Below are 25102 nucleotides of genomic sequence, written 5' to 3' on the forward strand. Positions count from 1 at the left end.
CAGAAGTGTCAAAGGTTAATAGTAAGAGGAAAGCAGCCAGATGACAGGGCTCATCCCCTGGTTGAAGCAGTCTTTCTTAGAAGATTCTAACTATATGTGGAGGGCATATCTATACCCTAAGAAGCTAAAGCTGTTACATGTGCAGGAATGTCACAGGTCTAGGTTTCATATTCCAAAGCCCAATGGAGAACAATAGGGTTGTCAGGGATCTACCAGAACTATGAGGCAAAGCTTGCCTTTTGGGGACATGTTCCTCTTCTTGCTTGAGGAAGCTCTAAGAGTAGGAACAGGTACTTGAAGTACCTGTTTTTGCCTGATTTTCTAGATGTAAAAGGGATAAGTATCTTTAAGTGTGATAGTACTGCAGACTCCATTTGTAACTACTTTAACTTGGAAAAGCTGCTGACGAGGGAGCAGAGTCCACCTATCTGAGTTAAAGGGAGATGTCTAAGGCTATTGAATTAGCTCAGCAACATGTGAAAATAGTACTCAGGGTCGTCTTCTTGCAACTTACCGCATGTTCACTGGTGCTGCCTTCGTGCTGCATTATGGTTTGTTTTCTCAAGTCAGATGATTCTAAGGACAACAGGACCAGTATCTTCCAAGGATTCTTCTGTAGCATCACTTAAGGAATAAACCCATCACATGAATTCCCTTTGAATAAAATGATGGTAAATCCTTTATGCAGAAAATAAGCCCTTGGATTGTACTCCTTTAAGAATTTGGAAAACGGGGCTATTCTGGGATTATGTGGAATTCTATTCTTGAAAAAATATTTCAATACTACAAAAGTATTCATGGGTTTTTGTTATTAGTAGGGGGTGGTAAGGAGAGTAGCTTTGAACACTTTTTGTTAAGTCTGTGGCTAGAGGGTGATGCTGAGAGAAAGTATACAGGGCTGTTAACATAATGAGGTTAAGAGAGCAGCACTTGGAAGTGCTTTGCAGCAACCCTCGCACCTTGTGTGATGATTGGAAATATGTGATCATGTTCAGCCTGTGCTAACACTGAGGCATGCCCATCTGAGAATGCTCAATTAACAGTCAAGTGAAAAAATCAACTTATTACTTTCATCATTTTATTGACAGTATGGCCAGGACTAGAGAAAGGACTTACTGGATTCAATCAAATTAATAAATACAATAATTTAATTGTAAAAGGAAACAGGCTACTTGAAAATTTTAACAGAAATTGCTAGGGGCAAGGGACTCTTGGCATACAGTCTGCTTGCATATGAGAAGAAAGCACAGAAAGAAAATTAGACAGTCCATATATGGAAGGTTGAGATAAGGGGTTCTGCAGAAAGAAAAGCAAATGTATTGACTGTTCTTTTGAGGTATGAACTGTGAAAAGGAAGACAGTAAAAATGAAAAGCAACTGAACCAGGTAACCAATCTTACAGGCAAAAGGAATAGATATTTGTCAACATCTTGATTTTAGCTGCCAAGCTGATATTGGTTACTCTAGAAACTGCAAAGCTGCAAAAAGTGATCTAATTAGCTGAAAGGTGGGCTGGGTGCGCTAGGCAGGCAAAGGTTACGAATGCCGCTGTACAGTGGGCTCCCTGTATAGCACCAACCACTAGCCGTGACAGCAGAACGGGATGAGTGTAGGCGCTACTGTTAGCATGATAAGGGAAAGGGAGTTATAAGTTGAGAAGAAGGTAAAGAATGGAGTTACAAGGAGAAGAAAACTAATAGTGTAAGTAAGAACAAACACTTGTATCTTCACTTTCTCCATTCTTTAGGTCTGATGAAACAAAATAACTGGGTAAGGACTTCTAAGTCAGTCGAGTTAAATGAAATGATAACAGTTGTAGACTGACTTGCCAACCATGAAGATCAATGCAGGTTTATCAATGTTACTGAAGATTTTGTTTCCACCTCATTACAATGTACGTACACATACTCTTGTCAGTACAGTAGAGACATTAAGGTTCAAAGTACTGGTGTGAAAATTACAATAGATTCAGGAAGGAGTCTACTAACTATAGTTTTGAGAAGCACACAATAGGAAAAGGGAGTTCCCCTGAAGACAAGGAATAGGCAAACAACAGAACAACAACAAAAGGATCAAAGAGTAAAAAAAAGATAGATGATAGGCAGGCATGTTTTCTAACTTTAGCTGAACAGGACATGAGGCCTTGAGGCTAACTAGGTTAAGTGGTACTGGATAAGCTTTATAAAACATGAAGATGGCAAAGGCTCACTTCAGTTTCTCTTTTATACATTAATTTGCTTAAAATCCCAAATACTTGTGCTTGCACTAAGTTCCTAAAAGCAGAAGTAGTGTTCCCTTTTATTCCCTTAAAGCATTTGCCCCTTTGATACAAATGATCTTTACTATGCTAACAGCTGAACCAAGTGACATAAAACTGAGATGGAACTTACTGCAGCAAGGTCCCTGTAAATCAAAATCTGAGCTTTAATAAAAAATCTTATTTATAAAAAATACAATACCAAGTACAGTGAGAATGGAGCATGGAGCAGCAGTGTTCCCTGCCAGGGCCATGTGGAGTGGCTTTTGCTACAGTGCTTGCTTAATGGCACAAGTGAAAAGGTGAATAAGGCAAACACTCAAAGAGGCAGTTTTTTGTAAACTTTTTGGGGTGGGGGGAATTTTTCCTTTGTTGGGACAGATGCTGATTTGGGATGGCTAGGATCAAGTGAGACATTTAGCTGCACTTGATATATGACATTACAGACTAAGACAGCTCCTGCTGGCTGAGACCAGTTCATTGTTTTAGGAGAGAGGTTACCACTTGTAGACTCTTGCCTTTACTGTTAAAATGTGCAGCCTCCAGCTGGTGCCTCCCTATGGAGGAAGTTGCCTCCAAAATTTTCCTAAGTGAAAAGATACAAATAAGCTAAGTCATTCAAAAGTTTCCTTAGCTTAATGCTCCTTAAGAACCCTACACTGATTACTGAGCAACTTTGTTATCAGCGATGTGTGGCTCGACACATATGCTTTAACTAGAATATGTATTCCCACCCAATTGATACCTAATAGTAATAAACTGTAATGACACTTGGAAAACACACATCTTGAGGAATTTTGGCCTCTTCTCATGTCCTCACTTGGAACTTTCCAGCTTTCGTGACATATTTGACTCCTTTAAATGGCTTATATTTCTCCCCATACATGTCCAAACGGTTTACTTTTAAGCCTGTGTCAAAAGAATAGGTAAGGAGAAGAATAAATTACTATCCTGCCCACACAAACTGATACAATATTTGCTTAGCAAACAGTTTACCACAAAGTCAATGTGACATTAACTAGTATCCTTTCTACCATTTGTTGTTGTTGTTGTTGCTTTTTAGGGGCATGTGCACAGCATACGGAGGTTCCCAGGCTAGGAATCAAATCAGAGCTGCAGCTGCCAGCCTTCGCCACAGCCACAGCAATGCAAGATCTGAGCCATATCTGCGACCTACACCACAGCTCATGGCAACGCCGGATATTTAACCCACTGAATAAGGCCAGGGATCAAACCCTCATCCTCAACAATACTAGCTGGGTTCCCTACAGTTGAACTGCAACGAGAACTCCCCTTCTACCATTTGGAAGCAATGTTTCTTCTACCATTCATAGATTATGACACTATGGGGGTATGGTTTTAGCTCAGATTCCCATGTAGGCAAGGAATGTCTTTTTAAGGATAATTCTACTTTCTATGAGTATGAGTGACTCCTTTCTTTGTGCTTGTTGAGGGTAGGGGTGAAGGCAAGCTGTGTGAAATAAGGTGCTCTCCAAACCACCCACAGCAGAGTGAAAGGCATATGAGAGCTGCTGCTCTTTCTACAGAGTGAATGCCAGTTACCCTTCTAAGCTCCTAATAGTTAACTTCAGCAAAACCTAATTACCCTTAAACGCAAGTCAAACTTCTCCTTACCTGAAATAGCAAGCTGCTGGATCTTGAACTGTATGTTGAGGTTTGGATTCTCTTCTGGCTTGGGTGCCCCAGACTGTAAGTTTACCAGTCCTTTAAGACTTGGGAGCTTTTGTGGAGTAATTTTTCCCACATCCCACGTTAGTACCTTAAAAAGACATAAAAACCCAAAACACTCTATTTATTAAAGACAAATGTTCAAAGACAAGGTTCAGAGTTACCATAAACTTGTGTAAAAAATAAAGCAATGTTTTGGAAACCAAGAGACCTGGGATTTCCACCGGATTGTATCATTAATTAGTTCTGTGACTCTGAATGGGGAGTGAGGGTAGAGAACCAATGTTTGTTGAGCGTCTTTTGGATACAGTACTGTGCTTAGCACTGTTCGCATAGCACATCTTATAGACGTCTGTGCTGTAAATCTGTCTTTTTTTTACAGGTGAGGAAACTAAGGCCCTGAGGTCAAATGACTTGCTCAAGGTCACACAGCTAGTTTAGAGGCAAGGTTGGGATTTGAACCTAAGGCTTCTGTTCTTTCCACTGTATCACCTTTACTATTTCTCTCTGGGCCTAAGTTTATTTTTCCGTAAAATGAGAAGATGGGCCTAATCAGTGTTTTTAAACTTTCAGTGATGAAACCCTTTGTTCAAATGAAATCTTAACAGATGAGAAAGTAACAGATGAGAAAGTGAAGCTGTTACGGTTGATGCTTGAATGAAAGGCCAGGGTTCTGGAGCTCCCCCTTTATTTCTCAGCCCTGTTTAGTCTTTGGGGAGATTGTTCCAATCCTTAGGACTAGATTAGATGATCTTTAACATTCTATGGTTTTATTAAAAAAAATATGCCTTTTCATTTACCAGGCAGCTCAATGACTCTACTGTGGAAAAGAATCATATTCCAAGCAGTAAGCAGAGAGAAAAATAATCTTTTATGAAGTTTCTGTTCTAGAGGCAAATATATGTAGGGTGAGAAGGCAGCTTTCCTAATCAATATCCCCTGTGAAAAGGTATGAAACAATGCCTTTAAATAAAAAAGAGAAAGGTCTTAATGATCTACAGAAAACCGAACAATTACTATAATATCCTCTTATATCTACATAATGCTTTTGTTTTTTTAAAAAGTTTTTACATCTTCTTCCTCATTAAAGAGTGGGTGAATCTGGATTATTAATGGATAAGTAAAGACAGACTGAAGAAGGACTGAATGAGTCTCACTTTTCTTTTCATTTACTCAGCAGCAGATGCAGGATTACCTCTGCAGCCAGTGGGAGGAGCACAGCACAGCACAGTATGCATTCTAGGTTTTGTTAGGAACTTTAATTTTAACCAAGACATTAAACTCTTCCCTCTGCCCGCCCTCACATCCACAAATCACAAAATAAAGACTGTAGAAACACTTGCTCACTCTTGATTTGAGGTGGCTGTACCTTGGTAACTGGATCAAATGTGTAGCTGCCTTGTGTTGGTGTCAGGTTCATATTCAACACGACTTTTGGCATGTGAACTGTCACTGTGATTCCTTCAATAGTTTTCCCCATATTCTGCTTTGGTCCAATTGTAATATCAAATCTGCCACAAGAACTGTTCTCCTTAAAACTGATGCTATGTTTCACATATACTGGTATTGCCACTAGACTAAAAAGAGAAAGAAACACACAACCACAAACAAATACAATTAAAGATGTGAGCTCCAGAGAAGGCCTGAAAACCTGAGTTGAGTATCCTATACCCCAAGAACGGTAGATTCAGTATTATCTGTACCAGGACAGGTTGAATATAGCAGTGTTCTGGTACCACTGTGCTAGGAATTATATAATTTCTGAGAATTAAGTTTACAAATTAAGATAGAAATCTAAAGCTTGATTATAGTATAAACAATTAGGGGAAATAGACCTAGTTTAAGAAATGAACTAAGATCTCATGTCTTCGTTTTTTTTTTTTTTTGGTCTATTTTAGGGCCGCACCAGTGTGGCATAAGGAAGTTTCCAGGCTAGGGGCCAAATAAGAGCTACAGCTGCCAGCCTATACCACAGCCAGAGCAACAAAGGATCTGAGCAATGTTTGCAACCTATACCACAACTCATGGCAATGCCGGACCCTTAACCTATTGAGCAAGGCCAGGGACTGAACCTGTGTCCTCACCAATACTAGTTGGGTTCATTACCACTGAGCCATGATGGGAACACCAAGATCTCATTTCTTATAGAAATATAAAATTTTACAAACTAAATAAATCAGTTTCTATGTGGTGAAGGTCAAGGAACAATTCCTCTGCTCTTAAGTCCTATTCTGATCTTACTCAAAATACTTTCAGGTATTTTCAAGTGACAAACCAGCTACAACCCACAGTGCTAAATCAATCACTTAAACTTCAGGATACAGAAGAGTTAACTTCAAGCCACTTAGGTGAGGGAGCTATAGGCAGGTCTGTCTCCTTTTATCAGCCACAATGTCCACAGACCACAGTAAAATTATGGCAAGGGTCCACGGTCTTACCCAGGTTCTGCATGGTCCAAAATGCTTGCTCTCAGGTGTCTAATTTACTATTACTCTATACTCTTAGGTATACTGATTATTTTAGACACTTATTTTCACCAGTTCATCCTGGGTCGCCTGGTGAGCAATGACTAAAGGGAGCAAGGATGAATTCTAGCACCCAACTGTCAGAATAAAACAGGGAAAAGTGTGTTCTACTCAGCACACTAATATATGGGTAGCTTCCTTGTTCATGCATCAACGTACTTTTGTGAGCTGACACGGTATGATATGAGTCGGAAGTTTCCATCCGGAGGAATAAATGACAATACTCTTTCAGATTCCCAACGCTTGAACCTGATACAGGGGTGGAAGCTGACGTCATCTAGAAGCCTTGGGTTCTGTCAGGAAAACAGAAGACAAGCATATTCATAAAATATAATGAATATGGTAACTCAAGTCATATGAGAAATTAATATGGTCCATCAAGATAAAGCAGTCACGTTTGTTATTATGACATCAATACAATCATGTAGTTTCACAATGCTTTAAATTTTGCAAATATTTTATATACATTATTTTATTTGAATTTCAATAACTCAGTGAGAAAATGTGAGTGGTATCATTTGCATTTCTTGGATGAAAAAACTGAGGTTCAAAGAACTCAAATTCAGGAAAAGTTAGAAGCAGAGACAGCATCTGAGCTCAGTTCTCCTGACTGTTCTCAGTAATGTTTTCATGATGAATCTATAATAATGCACAAGATAAATGCCCTTTCATGTCAACAAAGCAAACAATAATTCAGTAAAAGTGACACTGCAGATTTGCAGAAGCAGCCAGCCATTTGAGCTGCTTCTAGTCTACTTAGAGGCAGACCTCTTCTCAGCCTTTCCATAAAGCCAATGCTCATCCTTTAAGCTATTGTCTTTGGAAGCTGTGCTAGGAATATATCTGCGATAATCCTTTGCAGTCAAAACACAAACAGGTCTAGTCTTTCATTTAGTACTTTATATGTACTTGGTATGTAAAGAGCTACAAAACAGGAGAACAAAACTTACCATGAAAGAAAGGGAGAGGTCAGGCATTCCAGATAGCTTAATGCAAGCATCAATGACCCCTTGAATTTCTGCAAAGACTGTAGATCCTGAAGAAGGAAACGAAGGTAATAACATCACTGGACTCTGCATCTTTACTAGAGCTATCACTATATTTGAAGTAAGGGAGATCTCCTGGATGTCAGACATACCAAAGCTTGTGCACATCTATAGTGGACAGAAGAGCCAATATACCAGTCCAGACAGTTTTGTCAATGAGTGCCACGGCCTGTACCTATTTCTGATTGGAATATGATAATTCTAAGGAAAATCAAACCTGTCTTACATTTATAGAATCAACTTTGTAAGACTGCTCTGGATTTTATCTTTACAACTTAAAAAACCTTTTAACTTTTATACAATTTTAAGAAGTTACTTTCCATTTATAGTTATTACAAAACTTTGGCTATATTCCCCATGTTGTACAGTACATTTTTGAGCCTATCTTACAGCCAATGGTTTGTACCTCCCATTCTCCAGCCCTTATATAGCCCCTTCCCCCTTCCCACTGGTAACCATTAACGTGTTCTGTATATCTGTGAGTCTGATTCTTTTGTGCTACATTCATTAGTTTGTTGTATTTTTTTTAGCTTCCACATGTAAGCGATATCATACAGCATTTTTTTTCTCTATGGGGCTTATTTCACTTAGCATAATGCCCTCCAAGTCCATCCATGTTGCTACAAATGGCAAAATTTCATTCGTTTTTATGGCTGAATAGTATTCCATTGTATGTGTACACACCATATCTTTATCTATTTATCTGTTGACAGACACTTATGTTGCATCCCTATCTTGGTAACTGTAAATAATGCTGCTATGAACACTGGGGTGCATCTATCTTTTCCAATTAGTGTTCTTGAAGTTAAAATACATGTATTTTTTTTTTTTTTGTCTTTTTGTGTTTTTTTTTGTTGTTGTTGTTGTTGTTGTTATTGTTGCTATTTCTTGGGCCGCTCCCGCAGCATATGGAGGTTCCCAGGCTAGGGGTTGAATTGGAGCTGTAGCCACCGGCCTACGCCAGAGCCACAGCAATGCAGGATCTGAGCCGCGTCTTCGACCTACACAACAGCTCACGGCAACGCCGGATTGTTAACCCACTGAGCAAGGGCAGGGACCGAACCCGCAACCTCATGGTTCCTAGTCAGATTCGTTAACCACTGCGCCACGACGGGAACTCCAAAATACATGTATTTTTAAAGTTAAAATTTCTTTTTCCTTTTTGGCCACCCCATAGCATATGGAGTTCCCCGGCCAGGGATCAGATCTAAGCCATAGCTGTCGCAATGCCAGATCCCCAACCCACTGTGCCAGGCTTGGGATTGAACCTGCATCCCAGAACTCTCTAGATGCCGTTGATCCTTTGGCATCACAGTAGGAACTCCAAAGTTAATATATATATATATATATATATATATATATATATATATATATATATATTTGCTTTTTAGGGCTGCAGCCGCAGCATATGAAGGCTCTCAGACTAGGGGTCTAATCAGAGCTACAGCTGCAGGCCTACAACACAGCCATACCACGCCAGATCTGAGCCGTGTCTGTGACCTACACCACAGCTCACAGCAATGCTGGATCCTTAACACACTGAGCAAGGCCAGGGATCGAACCCACAACCACATGGTTCTTAGATTCGTTTCCGCTGCACCATGACGGGAACTCCTAAAAATTAACCAAGTTTCTAATGAAATAGACTAAGCTACCTATTAACTTTCAAGAAGCAGGGGCCATTATTCTTTAATAGTATAGTCATTATTCCATACAATGGAACTGTATCATAAAAAGGGCACTCACTGAAGAGATAGTGTCTGTAATTCACAAGAAGTCATTTTCACACACCAACTAGCTATGTGTCCTCGAACAGAGATTACTTGACACTTCAAAGCTTCAGCTTCCCTATATATAAAATGTAAGGGTAGGATAAGATGTTTTTAATAAAATGTTACAATTCTCATAGAGTACTGTTGTTCAGCCTGCGGTCTTTAGCATACCAGAAGGACTGCACATAAAGTGGTAGCAAAGGGTATGGTGCATAATATATATACAATAAATATTAGACTGAATAAATGGCAAGAGAGAAATGTATTTAGGGTAACAGCTGGCTTAAAGTAAGGCAGCATGAGATCTGGTTTACAAAGGTTTGGCATTTCTCAACTAGTGGTTATGAAAATTATATGTAACCTCTGTGCAAAATAAACAGATTTTTAAACCATTAGAGAAAGAACACCTTTCTGCTGAAATCACACTGCCAATGGATTTCAATTTTCTATTCAGCTTATGTCGGCTGAACTGTTTTTTCCCTAATAAGACAATATGCACACAATTACCTGATTTATCTATAATTGCATCTATTTCTTCAACGACATCAAAATAGGCTTCATTGTTTGTGTACTTTACCCCTGCCCGGCGCCATGGTATGTTGGACAGCTGCCCAGTGGGGAGTGTGTCCCCAACATTACTACTGCCTAGAAACCAGAAAAGAAAGCAAAGCTAACACATAAAATGGTCATTAGAGAAGCTATGAACGGGAAAAAAAAAACAAAACTCCACTACTTTAGCTGCTTCTTTAGTGTTTGGGTTTTTCTCCATTGAAATTGTGGATAGTTTCCGTTATTGTTAGAGACATAGCCATACCAATGTGATCAAATTTCTAGAAGATAGAAACAGGCCATATGGTCCTGTGTCTATCTGCCAAACGAGGTTAAATTCATTTATTCGTCTTTTGCTTCCTGTGTGTTAACAGTGACCTAACCTAATTCTAGTGGCTCAACAAGAGAAACTCATCCTGCTGCCACTGATGAAAAAAGAGGCTGGTTGTTTCAAAACCCTCTGCTGATAAAATGTCTCCACTGAGAATACAAAGTGATAACTAGGCCATTTGGTTTTCAGCTTAAATTATACATGAGATGCTGCCAAGCAGACCTCAGTGGAGTAACTAGATGAAAAAACATACTCTGGTCTTTTCCCCATTTTAAGGTCAGCACACACATATGGCATAGCCATATGCAATATGGTTAATGTTCAAAATTTGGCTAATTTCCTAGTAAATTGACATATGTCCAAAAATAAATCCAGTTATCCAAAACACATACTCTTGAGCTAGGACATATTTAACATTCTGTTTAATTTAAAATTCCAATTCAAAAGTAGTACATACTTAACAACAACAACATGTGAAATGCTCAGAAAAGTAGCTAAAAAAAAAAATCTATCTTTCCTATTACCAAAATACATCCTATTACAAAAATAACATTTTGTCATATTTCTTTAAACATTTCATAACAGGCTGCATTTATTATTTTTTTCTATTTTAGTAATTTTGTTTTGGTTTTCTGATTTCACTAAAATATACAGTTAGCCCTTGAAGAATGTTGGGTTTAGGGGTGTTGACCCCTGTGCAGTTGAAAATCCATGTATAATTTTACAGGTGGCTTTCTGTATATGTGGTTTTGCACCCATGGATTCAACCAACGGCAGACTATAATATGTATTTATTGAAAAAAAAATCTGCATTTAAGTGGGCCTGTGCAGTTCAAACCCATGTTTGACTGTGGTTGTAGTCAAACTATATGTACAATTTTGTGGTGTAGTTATGGTTGGCGTTCCTGGTGCCAAGCTGCTAACTTCCCGAATTTTCTAAAAACACTGCTTTAATCTTCCTACTCAAAAATTTTAAATGTGGGGAGTTCCCACATTTGTTGTGGCTCGGTGGTAATGAACCCGACTAGTATTCATGAGGACGTGGGTTCAATCCCTGGCCTTGCTCAGTGGGTTAAGGATACAGCGTTTCCATAAGCTGTGCTGCAGGTTGCAGACGTGGCTCAGATCCCACGTTGCTATGGCTGTGGTGTAGGCTGGCAGCTACAGCTTCGATTCGATCTTAGCCTGGGAACTTCCATATGCCATGGATGTGGCCTTAAAAAAAAAAAAAAAAAAAAAAACACAAAAAAACCCCCAAAAAACTTAATGTTTCCCCTTGGCTTTATGATAAAAGCTAAATATTCAGCCTAGCATTCAAGGACTTCCTGCACTGAACTTTTTAATTTTATCTCACTACTCAACTGAAAAACAGCGCTGCCTCTGTTAAATGAGTTAATAAAAGATTTTTCACTTGTGTTTTTCTCACACTGTTCCTTCCATCTATAAAGAATACTCTTACTCCTTTCTTTTCCTAAATTCTAATAACTCTCAAAGACCCTGCCCTAGGGCTACCCACTACAGCTCAGAGGGATTACTTTGTCCAATGAACAATTCTCTTGATCTTTATAATGTATTGCCTTAATAATCCACATTATTTTTATTAATTTTTTTGGTCTTTTTATGGCCACACCTGCAGCATATGGAAGTTCCCAGGCTAGGGGTCAATATAGAGCTGTAGCTGCTGGCTTACAGCACAGCCACAGCAACTGTGACCTATACCACAGCTCTCATCAACACCAGACCCTTAACCCACTGAGAGAGGCCAGGGATCAAATCTGCATCCTCATGGATACTAGTTGGGTTTGTTACTGCTGAGCTAGGATGGGAACTCCCATGTTATTTTTTAATTCTGTATTTCAGTAACTTTTTTTTCTCCCAAGTATAAAAATACATGTTCATTTTAGAAACCAGAAAGTATAAAGCAAAAATAAGGATAATATATAGGTCCTTAGCTGGAGATATCATAAACTTTAGAACTTTTCTGTGTGTGTATTTATGTATTATTAAGAGTATCTTTTTATGGTTTTGTGCTTTTTTTTCATTAAATATTATATCATGTGTACCCTCCAGTGTCACTATATTGCTTATAAAGTAAAGAATTGCTTTTCAAAATCTTATACTGTTAATTTGTATGTTTCAATTTTTCTAGATTCCCACCCAAAGTTCAAGTTTTAGGAGCACAGACAATCTATCTTATCTTTTCTTAAATTTCTCCTGACACCCAGTCTTGCATAGAGGATGAAAAAAAGGAATGAATGATCACTTCCTTATAGGCTTCTCTCAGCCAATTTTTTTATGTTAGTGCTTTTCAAGGACTTTCCGAGTCCTTGAAAAGGGATTTATAATGGTGGGTAGCACAGCTGGAATGGCATATAACATTTCATAGAAATCTTTGTTTAGAAGACTTTGATACTTTCAAAAGTATATTGTCATCTGGATGTACCTAATATCTAGCTATACTCAAGAATTAAATCAAAATTAGAAGTTTGTAACACAAGTTCAAGGCCCATAATGCAGGAAGACAAATAGGCTAATTTTCTTTCTCTTTTTAATACATCTTCTTTATTTATAAAGACTTGGAAGAGATAGTATGTACTCTATGGTATAGTCTTAAAATTGTCTATACTCTAGTAGCTGTGGGTACCCAGCATAATGCCAGTTTTATAATGATATTTTTAAAAGTTGTATCTTTTCTCCAGCTTTATTGGGATATAGCTGACACATAATATTGCAGTAAGTTTAAGGTGTACAATGTACTGACTTGGTATATTTATAAAATAATGCTATTTTAAATATTAAAATGCTAGTCTATATATAAATTAAATGCTTTTCTAGGTAGCCTCATATTGGCTACAGTTTCATTATTTTATTTAATTTTATTTTTGTCTTTTTAGAGCCACATCCAGGGCATATGGAGGTTCCCAGGCTAGGGGCTGAATCACCAGATCTGAGCTGCATCTGTAATCTACACCACAGGTCAAGGCAATGCTGGATCCCTAACCCAATAAGCAAGGCCAGGGATCAAACGTGTGTCCTCATGGATTACAGTTTTATTTTTTCTATTTTTTTTTTTTTTTTGGTTGTACCTGCAGCATATGAAAGTTCTTGGGCCAGGGACTGAACCAGTCGTACAACAGCAACCTGAGCCACAGCAGTGACAATGCTAGACCCTTAACCAACCAAGCCACCAGGGAACTCTATTTTTTTCTAGTTTTATTGAGATACAATTGACATATAACACTATTATTTTAAGGTATACAACATAATGATTTGATATAGGTATATATTACAAAATGATTACCATGATAAATTTAGTTAACAGTCATCACTATATTGGTTTCTCTTTAAGTGGATAATTTAGTCATTCTTACTATTTAGTGTTAAATATAGTAATAATATTGTTGTAGTCTTACAGAAAAACCTGTAATACAAGAGTAACAAGCAAAAGTTCTTTATCATTTAAAATCAAGCCTCTTTTCATGAAAAGAAATATACATCTATTTTAACATTATCACTAACTTCAAATCCGGCCAAAACGGACTACCTTAAGAATCTGCCAGATCAAATAAACAAAAATGAATGTTTATGAAGTTTCAATTGCTCAGTTCTTATTAGAGTGCATTTCACTTACCTGTAATAGAGTTGACAACAGAACGTAGAATTGTTGGTGGTTTAATCAATTCTTTCAAAATGTTAGACTCCGTAGCCAGTGGAAATCCATTGTCTAGCATTTCTTCCAAGAGCTCATATACTATGACCACATTATCCTTAATTGCAGCCTCTGAACACTCACCAAAGTAGTCCTAACAAAAGGTACATAATATTGCACAATAGAAGACATGAAGAAAGGCTTGCTAAATACTTTCTGTGTTCTAAAGGGTAAACTTAAAGTAGCACAAATCATTGTTTAAGATGTCGAAAATATGTAAACAGAGGGTGAAAAAACCCTCTAGAGTTCTATATACTATTCTTCAAAATTTCCTTATTATTACTATTGTTTTTGGCTGCCCCACGACATTAGGAGTTCCTGGACCAGAGATCAGATCTGAGCCTCAGTTGTCACCTATGCTGCAGCAACACCAGATCCTTAACCCACTGTGCTGGGCCAGGGACTGAACCTGTGTGCCAGTGCTTGAGAGATGTCGCTGATCCTGTTGACCACAGCAAGAACTCCTCCTTAATGTTTTTAGATTGAATTGGATTCCTACTAAGTATTACGTCAGAAAATACACTGAAATGTTAAAACAGAATGTGAACTATAAACTTCATTTGTCCTGATCATGTACTCCAAGAAACATGGATAAGTTTTCTTTTTTTTTTTTTTTTTTTTGTCTTTTTTGTTGTTGTTGTTGCTATTTCTTGGGCCACTCCCGCGGCATATGGAGGTTCCCAGGCTAGGGGTTGAATCGGAGCTGTAGCCACTGGCCTACGCCAGAGCCACAGCAACGCGGGGTCCGAGCCGCATCTGCAACCTACACCACAGCTCACAGCAACGCCGGATCGTTAACCCACTGAGCAAGGGCAGGGATCGAACCCGCAACCTCATGGTTCCTAGTCGGATTCGTTAACCACTGCACCACGACGGGAACTCCGATAAGTTTTCAATTATTGGTATATTCAGGAGGCCAAGAAAAAAAAATAATGTTAAGCAATGGAAGGTTTCATAACCAAAAAAATTCTTGGGACCATTCAGAGAACTGTACGTGGAGGGCACTATTATTTCCTGATGGCATAATCCATAATACATTAAAAAAATACAGTTTCCATGACTATGAGATTGTTCTGTTCTCCTAAAATTTTAACTGAGAAGCTATGTATACTACTGTATACCCTATAAAAAAGGTTTATGTTTATGAGCTTAAGCTTAGGTGAAAAGAACAGGGAGAGACAGAGAGATTACACATCAAAAGCTGGGTAATTAAAGAATATAACCGTGTTCCACCTTCATCAAACTTGGATAATTTAAATTCAAAAGATTTGATGAATAACCAACCTGAAAAGTGTCAGCAACTCGATGTAGGAACTCAATTACAAAGAGAGGTGGCACTTCAGTCTGTATGACAGAGACAAAGAAGAGCTTATCCCGGTATATACTGATGAGGTAGTGGTGAGGTGTTGAAATAACAGGAGGTACATTTTCAACATCAGCAGCTTTCTCTTGAGCTTCAAAGAAATAATCACAGACAGACTGGCTCACAACGCTCTTCCAGTGCTTCTCCAGAAATATGTCACCGGAACAGTTTATGAGAAATAGACTGTGGATCATTTTCTGGGAGGGAAAAAAAGTTTAAATTTAGTATACATCAAAAAAAGTATCCTTATATTAACCTGATAGCAAAACCACACAGAAGTTCCCGTCGTGGCACAGTGGTTGGCGGATCCGAATAGGAACCATGAGGTTGTGGGTTCGATCCCTGGCCTCGCTCAGTGGGTTAAGGATCTGGCGTTGCAGTGAGCTGTGGTGTGGGTTGCAGACGCAGCTCAGATCCTGCGTTGCTGTGGCTGTAGTGTAGGCCGGTGGCTACAGCTCCGATTCGACCCCTGGCCTGGGAACCTCCATATGCCATGAGAGCAGCCCTAGAAAAGGCAAAAAGACAAAAAAATAAAATAAAAGAATGTTTCGAAAAAACAAACAAAAACACACAAAAGCAATACAAGAAACTACAAACAAATATCACTTAAAAATATAAACGCAAAAATCCTCAGCAAAATACTAGCAAACTCAATCAAGTAACATGATTTATTTAAGAATGCAAGGTTAGTTCAATCAACATAATACACAGTATTCATAAAAGACAAAAATATAATTATTTAAAAAGGTGCAAGAAAAATCATTTGATAAATTTTATAGGACAAAAACATTTAAACTAGGAAGATAAATTTCCTCAACCTGATAAAGAACCTCTGTGAAACAACCAAAAGCTTTCCCCTTAATATCAAGAACAAACAATAATGTCCATTTTCAGCACTTTGAAAATGCTGAACATGGTAGGGTCTAGACAGGATAATTAAGCAAGAAAATGAAACAGAAGGCTTCCAAATTGGACAAGAAGCAAAACTATCTCTATTTGCAGATGATGTTATCTTGTATACAGAAAATTCTAAGGAATACACTTACACACACAAACCATTTTTTTTCCTTAAGGTCTGCACCTGCATCATATGGAAGTTCCCAGGCTAGGGGTTGAATTGGGGCTGTAGTTGCCAGCCTACACCATAGCTATAGCAACATGGGATCTGAGCCACATCTGTGACCTACAGCACAGCGCACAGCAATGCCGGATCCTTGACCCACTGAGCAAGGCCAGGGATTGAACGCACGTCCTCATGGATACTAGTCAGGTTCATAACCCACTGAGCCATGATGGGAATTCCCACACAAAAACTACTGAGAGCAATAAGTGCATTCATCAAGATTGCTTGATATAAGACTAATATAAAAAATCAATTATATTTCTACATATTAGCAATAACTACTCTGATACTGAAACTGAGAAAACAATTCTACTTACAAAAGCATCCAAAAGAAGATCAAAATACTTAGGATTAAATTAACAGAAATCTAAGACCTGTATATGGAATTCTACAGATCACTGAAAGACATTAAAAAGAACTAAAAAAAATGGAAAGACATTTCATGTTTATAGATTGGAAGACTTAATATGCTAAGATGACTATACTCCCCAAATTGACCTACAGATTTACTGCAATCTCTATTAGAATATCAGATGCCTTTTCAAAATGGAAACTGAAAGGCTGACCCTGAAATTTTTATGGAGATTAAAGAGACCAAGAACAACCGAATTGATCTTGAAAAAGAAGAACAAAACTGGAAGACTAGCACTTCCTGATTTCAAAACTTGATGTAAGGTACTGTGTTGTATTGGGCAGGGATCAAATCCTTAACCCACTGCGCCACAGCAGGAACTCCCAGAACCGACTGACTTTTAATTATCACCTCTGCTCTCTGATACACTATTTTTATTTATTAAATTTTTTTTCCCCCTTTTTGGCTGCCCCTTGGCATATGGAACTCCATATGCCAAGGGGCCAGGGATCAGATCTAAGCTGCAGTTGTGGCCTATGCTGCAACTACATTAATGCCAGATCCTTAACCCACTGACCTGGGCTAGGGATCAAACCTGCATCCTAGGGCTCCAGAGATGTGCTGATCTTGCTGTGCCACAGCAGGAATTTCTGATACATGTCTAAAAAACAGAACAGGAGTATCCAGCAATAAGATCTGCAACTGAACTTGCATTATGATGCTTTTTCTTGGAATAAAATTTTCATCTCAAATATAAAGTATGGCTTAAAGTGGAACTTTGTCATCAACTCAATGAGACCCAGATTTGAGCATTTCAGATGAGACAGCTATAGAATATGGCATCCTTTGTGATAATTAACTTTCAGCTTTATTCAAAATGTTTTATTTATTAAAGATAAACAAATTAATAATACCTAAGATTGCATACTTATTGTGGAGCCAGACATATCCTAGGCGCTTTACTTACATTATTTTATTTAATCCTCACGACTCAATGCCACAAGTACTGCTCTTATCCCCATTTTACAGAAAAGACAATAACGTCTTGGAAATGTTATGTTACTTCTCTCAGATCATACAGGAAGTATCAGAACTAGGATTTAAACTTAGATCCAGCTGAATCTTGAGCTCTTGTTCTTACCTGTCTCTTAGAAACTATTAGGAAACACTAATGCAGCAGTGTCCAGTCGGATTTCCTGCAATGATGGACATATCCTTTATCTGTGCTGTTCAATACAGCAGCTACTAATCAGACATGAGCACTTGAAATGCGGCTAAAATTAAATAACGACACAGAGCTAGTGGTCGTCATTATTAGACTGGGCAGCAAATGCGAATTATAATTTAAGAGGGGTTAAAGAATATGCTTATTTAAGTAGAAGTGAAAATGTGTTCTAAATTATTTAGAGCAGAAATCTGTACTTAAGAGAGCTGACATAGGTTATCTTCTTAAACTATTTATCCTAAAGAAAGTATAGCCTGCACGGATCCATGGTACTCACTGCCACAATACACTCTAAGAGAGCTGCCTATTCTCAAAGTGAGTGACTTCAGTTTCTTATTGGAGAGGCCAGATTCCTACTCAATCTCTTTTTTTTTTGTCTTTTTGCCTTTTTTTTTTTTTTCCCCTAGGGCCGCTCCCGCAGCATATGGAAGTTCCCAGGCTAGGGGTTTAATTGGAGCTGCAGCTGCCAGTCTACGCCACAGCCACAGCAATGTGGGATCTGAGCCGTGTCTGTGACCTACACCACAGCTCATGGCAACGCTGGATCCTTAACCCACTGAGCAAGGCCAGGGATCGAACCTGCATACTCATGGTTCCTAGTCAGATTCATTAACCACTGCACCACGACGTGAACTCCTCAACCTCTTAAGCTAGTGAAAAATTCTTTCTAGGAAAAGTTTCCACCAAAGTTGTTTTCACTGGTAGTAGTTCAGGTCTCAGTTATATAGAGTAAATTAAACTCACCATCTAGATTTACTGATGTTGTCCCTAGTGCTGAGATAAAAGCAGAGCACTGATAGTTATCAACAGTGCCTCCCTTTAAAATAGGAAAAGAGGAGTTCCCATCGTGGCTCAGTGGCTAACGAATCCCACTAGGAACCATGAGGTTGTGGGTTTGATCCCTGGCCTCACTCAGTGGGTGTTAAGGATCCGGTGTTGCTGTGAGCTGTGGTGTAGGTCACAGACATGGCTCAGATCCTTCGTTGCTGTGGCTGCAGCACAGGCTGGTGGCTACAGCTCTGATTGGACTCTTAGCCTGGGAACCTCCATATGCCGTGGGTACGGCCCTAGAAAAAGACACACATACAAAATAGTTATAATAATACAATAAAATAGGAAAAGAGAGCTTATGTCTTCTATCCATATGATGACCAAAGGTGTAATGCAAAAAGCAAGTACCACTTGCAGCAGTGTAAATTAGCCTGTTTCTTTGGCTACTTACCTTTGAGTAGCTGCAGTTATTTCTTTCATTATTTTAATAAACTTTCTGAGAAAGCTACACATATACCAACACCACAACCATCTTTTTGTCCTAGAAGACATTTGAGGTAGAAAATAGAATTCTCCCAGCTTATTTTAAAACCACTTAAGAAACTGTTTAAAGGCAGTTCCATTAGAGCTTTGACTGCAGCTTAAACACTTCATAAAACCTCTGTATCAAATGCTGAACACACTTAACCTGATGATTTACAAGCAATGCAATTACAGCAGTCAAAATATCCTTAGGAGACAGTGTCTAAAAAAAGAAAATGTATTCCTTCTATATATAACAGAATGGAGGCATAGAAGGGCTATATTTCTAAGGTGAGAGAATGAGACTAGAAAATAATCTAGTTCCTCTGATTTACTTATTTTTGGCTATGTCTGTGGCAATGGGGAAGTTCCCAGGCGAGGGCTCAAACCCTTGCACAGTGGTGACTTGAGCCACAGCAGTGACAAGGCCAGATCCATTAAATCTGCTAGGCCACAAGATAACTCCAGGTCCTCCGATTTTTTTTTTTTTTTTGTCATTTTTTTTCCCCCCTGCGGCATATGGAGGTTCCCAGGCTAGGGGTCGAATTGGAGCTGTAGCTGCCAGCCTACACCAGAGCCACAGCAACTTGGGATCTGAGCTGCATCTGTGGCCTACACCACAGCTCACAGCAACGCCGGATCCTTAACCCACTGAGCAAGGTCAGGGATCGAACCCGAAACCTCATGGTTCCTAGTTGGATTTGTTAACCACTGAGCCACGACGGGAAGGAACTCCAGCTCCTCTGATTTTTAACCAGTATTTTGACCATTATTCATCCAACAAACAGTTTTGAGTGTTTTATATAATAAACAATAGAGATACAAAATGAACCAAATAGAATCTCTAACTCAAAGAATTTAGAGTTCATCAAAGAAGGCAAACAATTTAATACAGTAAGATGTAATTCCTGTTATGACAGGGAAAATATAATGTGCCATAGAAATCAGCAAGGCTTTGGAATAAGAACAGAAGACAAAGAAATCCAGTACAAATTTAGCAACTTCAGAAAGTGGATGGAAGTGATAAGGCTGGGGGAGATAAGCAGAGATTGGTTCATTTTACTTTCAGTGCAATGTAAAGTCATTTTTTATGTTTTACGCAGATTTATGCAGTCCAATTCATAGATTTAAGAGAGATCACACTGTGGAAATTAGATAATCAAGCAACTGGACTGCGGGACACTAGTTGAGAGATGAGTTATTGTGGTGGCCCAGTGTTGACACAAGGGATGGAGTAAAATGAAAAGATAAGGGCAACATTTAGGGTTGAGCAAAGTTTGGGCAGAGAAGGAGCACAGAGAGGAAACGTGAGGGATTTAGCCCTGATCTATATAGTCTGACCCAATTCTGGATATATTTGACTCCAACAGATATATGCAAAAGGCCATTGTATATATAGGTCTGGTGCTTCAGACAGAAGCCAAAGTGGAGAAAGATTTTCGAGGAATCATGATTTTTTTGTTAATGGCAACTGTAACCATAAGGAGACTAAAAAGACTAAGAGAGACTGAGCATAGTAGAAGAGAACCTATAGAAGGAACTTCCTGCTTTTGAGTAGCATGTGGGTCAAAGAGGTAGGCCTAAAAAAATACTGAGAAGATGTGACTGAAGAGGGCTTAGGAAAAAAGGGGGGAGGGTAATGGTTTTTAGTACAAGAGTGTGTTAGTGTGTTCCCAGAAGAATGGAGTGGTTAACATTTTAAAAGGCACAAAGAGGTCAAGATAGAACAACTGAGGGAGTTCCTGGCATGGCAGTTTAAGGATCTGGTGTTGCCGCAGCTGTGGCTCAGATTCAATCCCTGACTCAGAACTTCCTTATACCATGGGAGAGGCAAAAATAAATAAATAAATAAATAAAAAGGAAGATGAACTGAAAATATCCATTTTTTACAGTGGTTTTCAACTTTCTTTACATTACTGTCTCTTAATGGGCCTTGTCAAACCCCCCTTCATTAACACCTCTCATTCATAAAATTTTAATATCACACAATGTTTATCTCTTTATGTACTGTAAATATTGGTTTTATACATAAAAAGCATAATTTTTTTTCCTTACAAGAAGCAAATTTTGTCCCTGATGAGAATGTACAATTCAACACATAGGCATTGGTGATCTTAAAGCAGTTTCAGTAGTAGTTCAGTGGAATGCTGGAAGCAAGAATATACTGCAGCGGGCCAAAAAATAAATAGCAAGAAGTGGGAAAAAGAGAGATAAGGCGAGTAGATGATACAGTCAAGAACTCTGGCTGTGAAGGAGATAAAAAGACAGGAAAATAAACTGGAGTGGTTTATAAAGTTAAGGAAGACTATTTTTAAAAGCTGAAGGAAAAATGTGAGAAGGGAAAGGCTGATGATATAAGAGTGAGGGAATAACTATAAACAAAAGAAGACCCTGAGGATGTGGGAGAGGATGACACTGGGGAACTTAAGTGAAAAGATCTGCCTTCCTTAAGGAAAAGGAATACTTTTCCCTCTTTAAACAGAAGGAAAGCAGGTTTGTGTATTTGGCTGCAGAAAGATGATGGCTTCTATTTTCTCTGTGGAATAGGAGAGAGAGTCATCTATAGAAAGAGAGAATTCCTCTTCTCTACAAATACCATCTGCTACTCACTAATAATTATTAAGCTACTTAAAAATATCTAGTTTGCAGGGAACTCCAATAATCTATTATGTTTACTGTTGAGAAACAATGTAGAAATCCCAAGATTCGGTAAGAAAGGCTACCTTTATTGCCAAGAGAGCTTTCCCACCAAAGGTATGTTAAGTTTCAGATGATTTTTCATTCATCGAATTCCTCTTTTTCTATGGTCTCAAGTCAAAGTGTGCTCTGTTGTTTCCAACACTAATTTTTCCACTTGTAATTCTGATCCCATTTCCTTTTCTCTCTTCCCAAGTCTTAACTCCTTTTCCCTGGATCTTTAATCTTATACATTAGTTACCTGCTTTCTGCTCCCAAACATAAAGTGTCTGATATTCTTTGAAACAAACAAACCCCAAATCTTTTAGGGACCTTGCCACCTCAACAATCTTTTGCTTCATGGTCCAAAAGAAGAAACAGGGAGTTCCTGTCGTGGCGCAGTGGTTAACGAATTAGACTAGGAACCATGAGGTTGCGGGTTCGATCCCTGCCCTTACTCAGTGGGTTAACGATCCAGCGTTGCCGTGAGCTGTGGTGTAGGTCGCAGATGCGGCTCGGATCCCGCGTTGCTGTGGCTATGGCGTAGGCCGGCGGCTACAGCTCCGATTCGACCCCTAGCCTGGGAAACTACATACGCCGCGGAAGCGGCTCAAGAAATGGCAAAAAGACAAAAAAAACCAAACAAAACAAAACCAAAAAAAAAAAAAAAAAAAAAACCCAAAAAAACAAAAGAAGAAGCACTAGTCTGCACGTGCAGTCTCTCCTCTCAGTAAATGATGCTTTAAAGCAGTTTTCTCAAATAACCCAATGACTTCATAATCATTAAATCCAACGACCTATTCTCAGACTTCAACTTTGTCCTTTGATCCTTGCAGTATTTCATGTCCCTAATAAATTTGCCCAAAACAAGACAAATACTTCTTACCAAATTATGTGAAATTTCATCTGTTTTTGTTTTCACCTCGAAAGCTTCTTTCAGATTTACTTGTAAGGTTTTTTTTTTTTTTTTTTTCTTTTTAATCTTTCTATTACCTCCACCTAAACCACTGTTTCAAACTCGATATATCCCAAACTCCACAAGATTCTTCCTTTTCATGTAAGGACTCCTAACTTTATGAAGGTACCACCTTTCTGATGAAGCGTTGGCTTCGGGTTCAATACAAATCCACCAAACCATATCATTCATCACTTTTCCATACTCGCTGTCACCTCCTCAGTTTTGATTCCCATCAACTCACTTCTGAAAAAATGCAACACTCTCCTCACCCTATTCCCCACCCCAGGCCCATCCTGGGCGACACGCTCTAACAGGACGTCCGCTTAGGTCAGTTAAGGATTTTGTCCTCCACAGTAGAAACCTGAGGCTGAGATCAGAGTCACCGGTATTCCAGCTCACTGTGCGTTACAAGACCGTTTTCCCGTGGCAGAGAACGGCGAGGGACCCAAAAAGCCAGAACCTCTTGGGCCTAGGGCCTAGAAACACTGGCAAGTACACCGCTCCCTTCCGGCCCAGCTGACAAGAAAGACCGGAAGGCCTAGTGGGAGGCACGGCCCCGGTAAACAGCACTGGAGACGCTTCCGTAGCCCAGCCTGGAGTTCAGAGCCTTGGCTATTCCGTCAACCCCCCAGATTTCGAGCTGTCCCCTATCCGCACACTCCCAGCCCCTCACACTCACCCCGACACCAGGGCCAGCCAGTGATTAGATGCGGGGTCCTCTCCAGAGCGAGGCTGAGGAAGCTGAGAAGGTCGTGAGGACCCCTGCAGTTGAGGTGCCTGGTAGATTGCCTGACTAACAGCCTCAAAGAAACCAACAGTATTGGAAAGATTAAACGAGCGGGAAGACGCTGAATGAGAAATATGTCTTTTGAAGTTTAGGATATAATCTTCTAGATCACACAGAATCTAGAAAAATAGGGAGTTTCGCATCTTCTGGACTCAGGCGCTCATCCGCAGTCTAAACCAGTTAGGGGTGCCCCTACAGTCGGACTGGCGGGGTCCGGAGGGGCTGTGCATTATCCAATGGGTGAGGCCCAGAAGTAAAGCCAATGGCTGTGGTCGGGAGAGGCGGGGACTAGGGGGAGGAGAGAGGGGCGGGGTCTAGAGGAAAGGAGGCGGTGATGGGAGGAGGGGGCGTGGCCAAGGAGCCGAAGGGGTGGGGCGTGCGCTGGTGCTTAAGTGAGGTGGGAGCGTGAAGATGGCAGCGGTTGAAGAAGAGCCAAAGCCCAAAAAGCTGAAGGTGGAGGCGCTGCGAACGCTGAGGTGAGCACTACCTGACGTAGGGTGGAGGGCAACGGCGCCTGCCGCTAACCTTGGCCCACGTGGGGTTGCGCGGCTTCGGCGCTGGGTGCTATCCTCACCGCCCGCCTGAGGCCAGCGCTCGTATCCGCTGGGCTGCGACCCTTTGCCCGGCGCCTGCCCAGTTTAGTTCAGTCTCCGCCTGCTCGCCCTTGGCCAATCACAGCGCTGGCGGGGCGCTCGGAGCTGGCGGTGGAAGGCTGTGGGCGCCATGTGGGAGCCGGTCCGCACAGGGCAGATGTGACCTAGGAGGACCAGACCCGACCTGAGCCGCGTCACCTGCGGCTACCTCCTTTTTCCTGGGGATAACGAGGAAAATGCGTAGCGACTGCACTACCCCGGGAGAAAAACAGAATTTAGGGGAATTTTCGCGGAAAGACGTCTTCACCTTATTTTTGGTATATTCGCTACTGAAGTCTGGTACCTTTGCAGACCCTTTTCCAGGGACCGGGACCCCACCTCCGAGGCTTTGCGGGGATGGAATTTGCCTGAATGGTTAGGAAAAGTTGATTTTTCTTACTTTCTTTGCATTTTTTGGCAGTAGTGGAGATAGTTCTCCACCTAATTTTTGCTTTACAGGTGATTTGATGTTTCAGCTTTTGCTTATTGGTTAATATAGTATCCCCTAATAAACATGAGGTGTAGTATATATATTCTTTGCTGATTTTGAAATGCTCCTTGGAAGGCAATAAATTTTGTGTCTTAAACTAGACATATCAAACTGATTTAGAACTCTTGAGACACTCCTAATTGTACAAGACAAAGCTCACTTCTTCCAACATTACCCTTCACCTCTGAAAGAGTGAATCATAATTGAAAATGAAAGGTCACTAAGGGATCTGGTGGTGTGTTCATGCTGTTTGAATGGTTAGTGACCAAATCCCTGCCAGTGCCTTTAATATATTTCATATTAATACTCTGGTTTCTCTTCAGAT

The 25102-nt window shown here is 39.8% G+C and overlaps 2 protein-coding genes across 9 annotated transcripts in view; one reads left to right on the forward strand and one right to left on the reverse strand.

Moving 5' to 3' along the window:
• Positions 1-1064: 1064 nt before the first annotated feature.
• AP3M1 (adaptor related protein complex 3 subunit mu 1) lies at positions 1065-24271 on the reverse strand. 4 transcript variants are annotated; one of them, XM_084992872.1, is made up of 9 exons: positions 24143-24271; positions 15163-15438; positions 13801-13972; positions 9797-9934; positions 7422-7507; positions 6631-6764; positions 5316-5523; positions 3893-4037; positions 1065-3166 (listed from the first exon to the last, which is right to left on the reverse strand). In XM_084992872.1, exons 2-9 carry the CDS (start codon positions 15433-15435, stop codon positions 3066-3068), a joined length of 1257 nt encoding a protein of 418 aa, XP_084848998.1. In that variant the 5' UTR covers positions 15436-15438; positions 24143-24271; the 3' UTR covers positions 1065-3065. The 4 variants fall into 4 exon arrangements, with proteins under 4 accessions (XP_084848998.1, XP_005671119.1, XP_013838769.1 ...); XM_005671062.4 differs by lacking the exon at positions 24143-24271 and adding an exon at positions 23138-23579; XM_013983315.3 differs by lacking the exon at positions 24143-24271 and adding an exon at positions 22797-23579.
• Positions 24024-25102, forward strand: part of ADK (adenosine kinase) — a 481834-nt gene continuing 480755 nt past the window's right edge. For all 5 annotated transcript variants that reach the window (XR_014828152.1, XR_014828151.1, XR_014828153.1 and 2 more), the window contains exon 1: positions 24024-24131. Coding sequence is in view for 1 of the 5 variants with exons in the window: in XM_003359240.5 (XP_003359288.1) it covers positions 24067-24131 (65 nt within the window). In the remaining 4 variants the exon portion in view is untranslated. The remainder of the gene's footprint in view (positions 24132-25102) is intronic.

This window comes from Sus scrofa, chromosome 14, assembly GCF_054392235.1.
Source record: "Sus scrofa isolate SSC_HxYL_T2T_F1_AM1 chromosome 14, Sscrofa_HxYL_maternal_Yorkshire_Landrace_v2.0, whole genome shotgun sequence".
NCBI classification, from domain to species: domain Eukaryota; kingdom Metazoa; phylum Chordata; class Mammalia; order Artiodactyla; family Suidae; genus Sus; species Sus scrofa.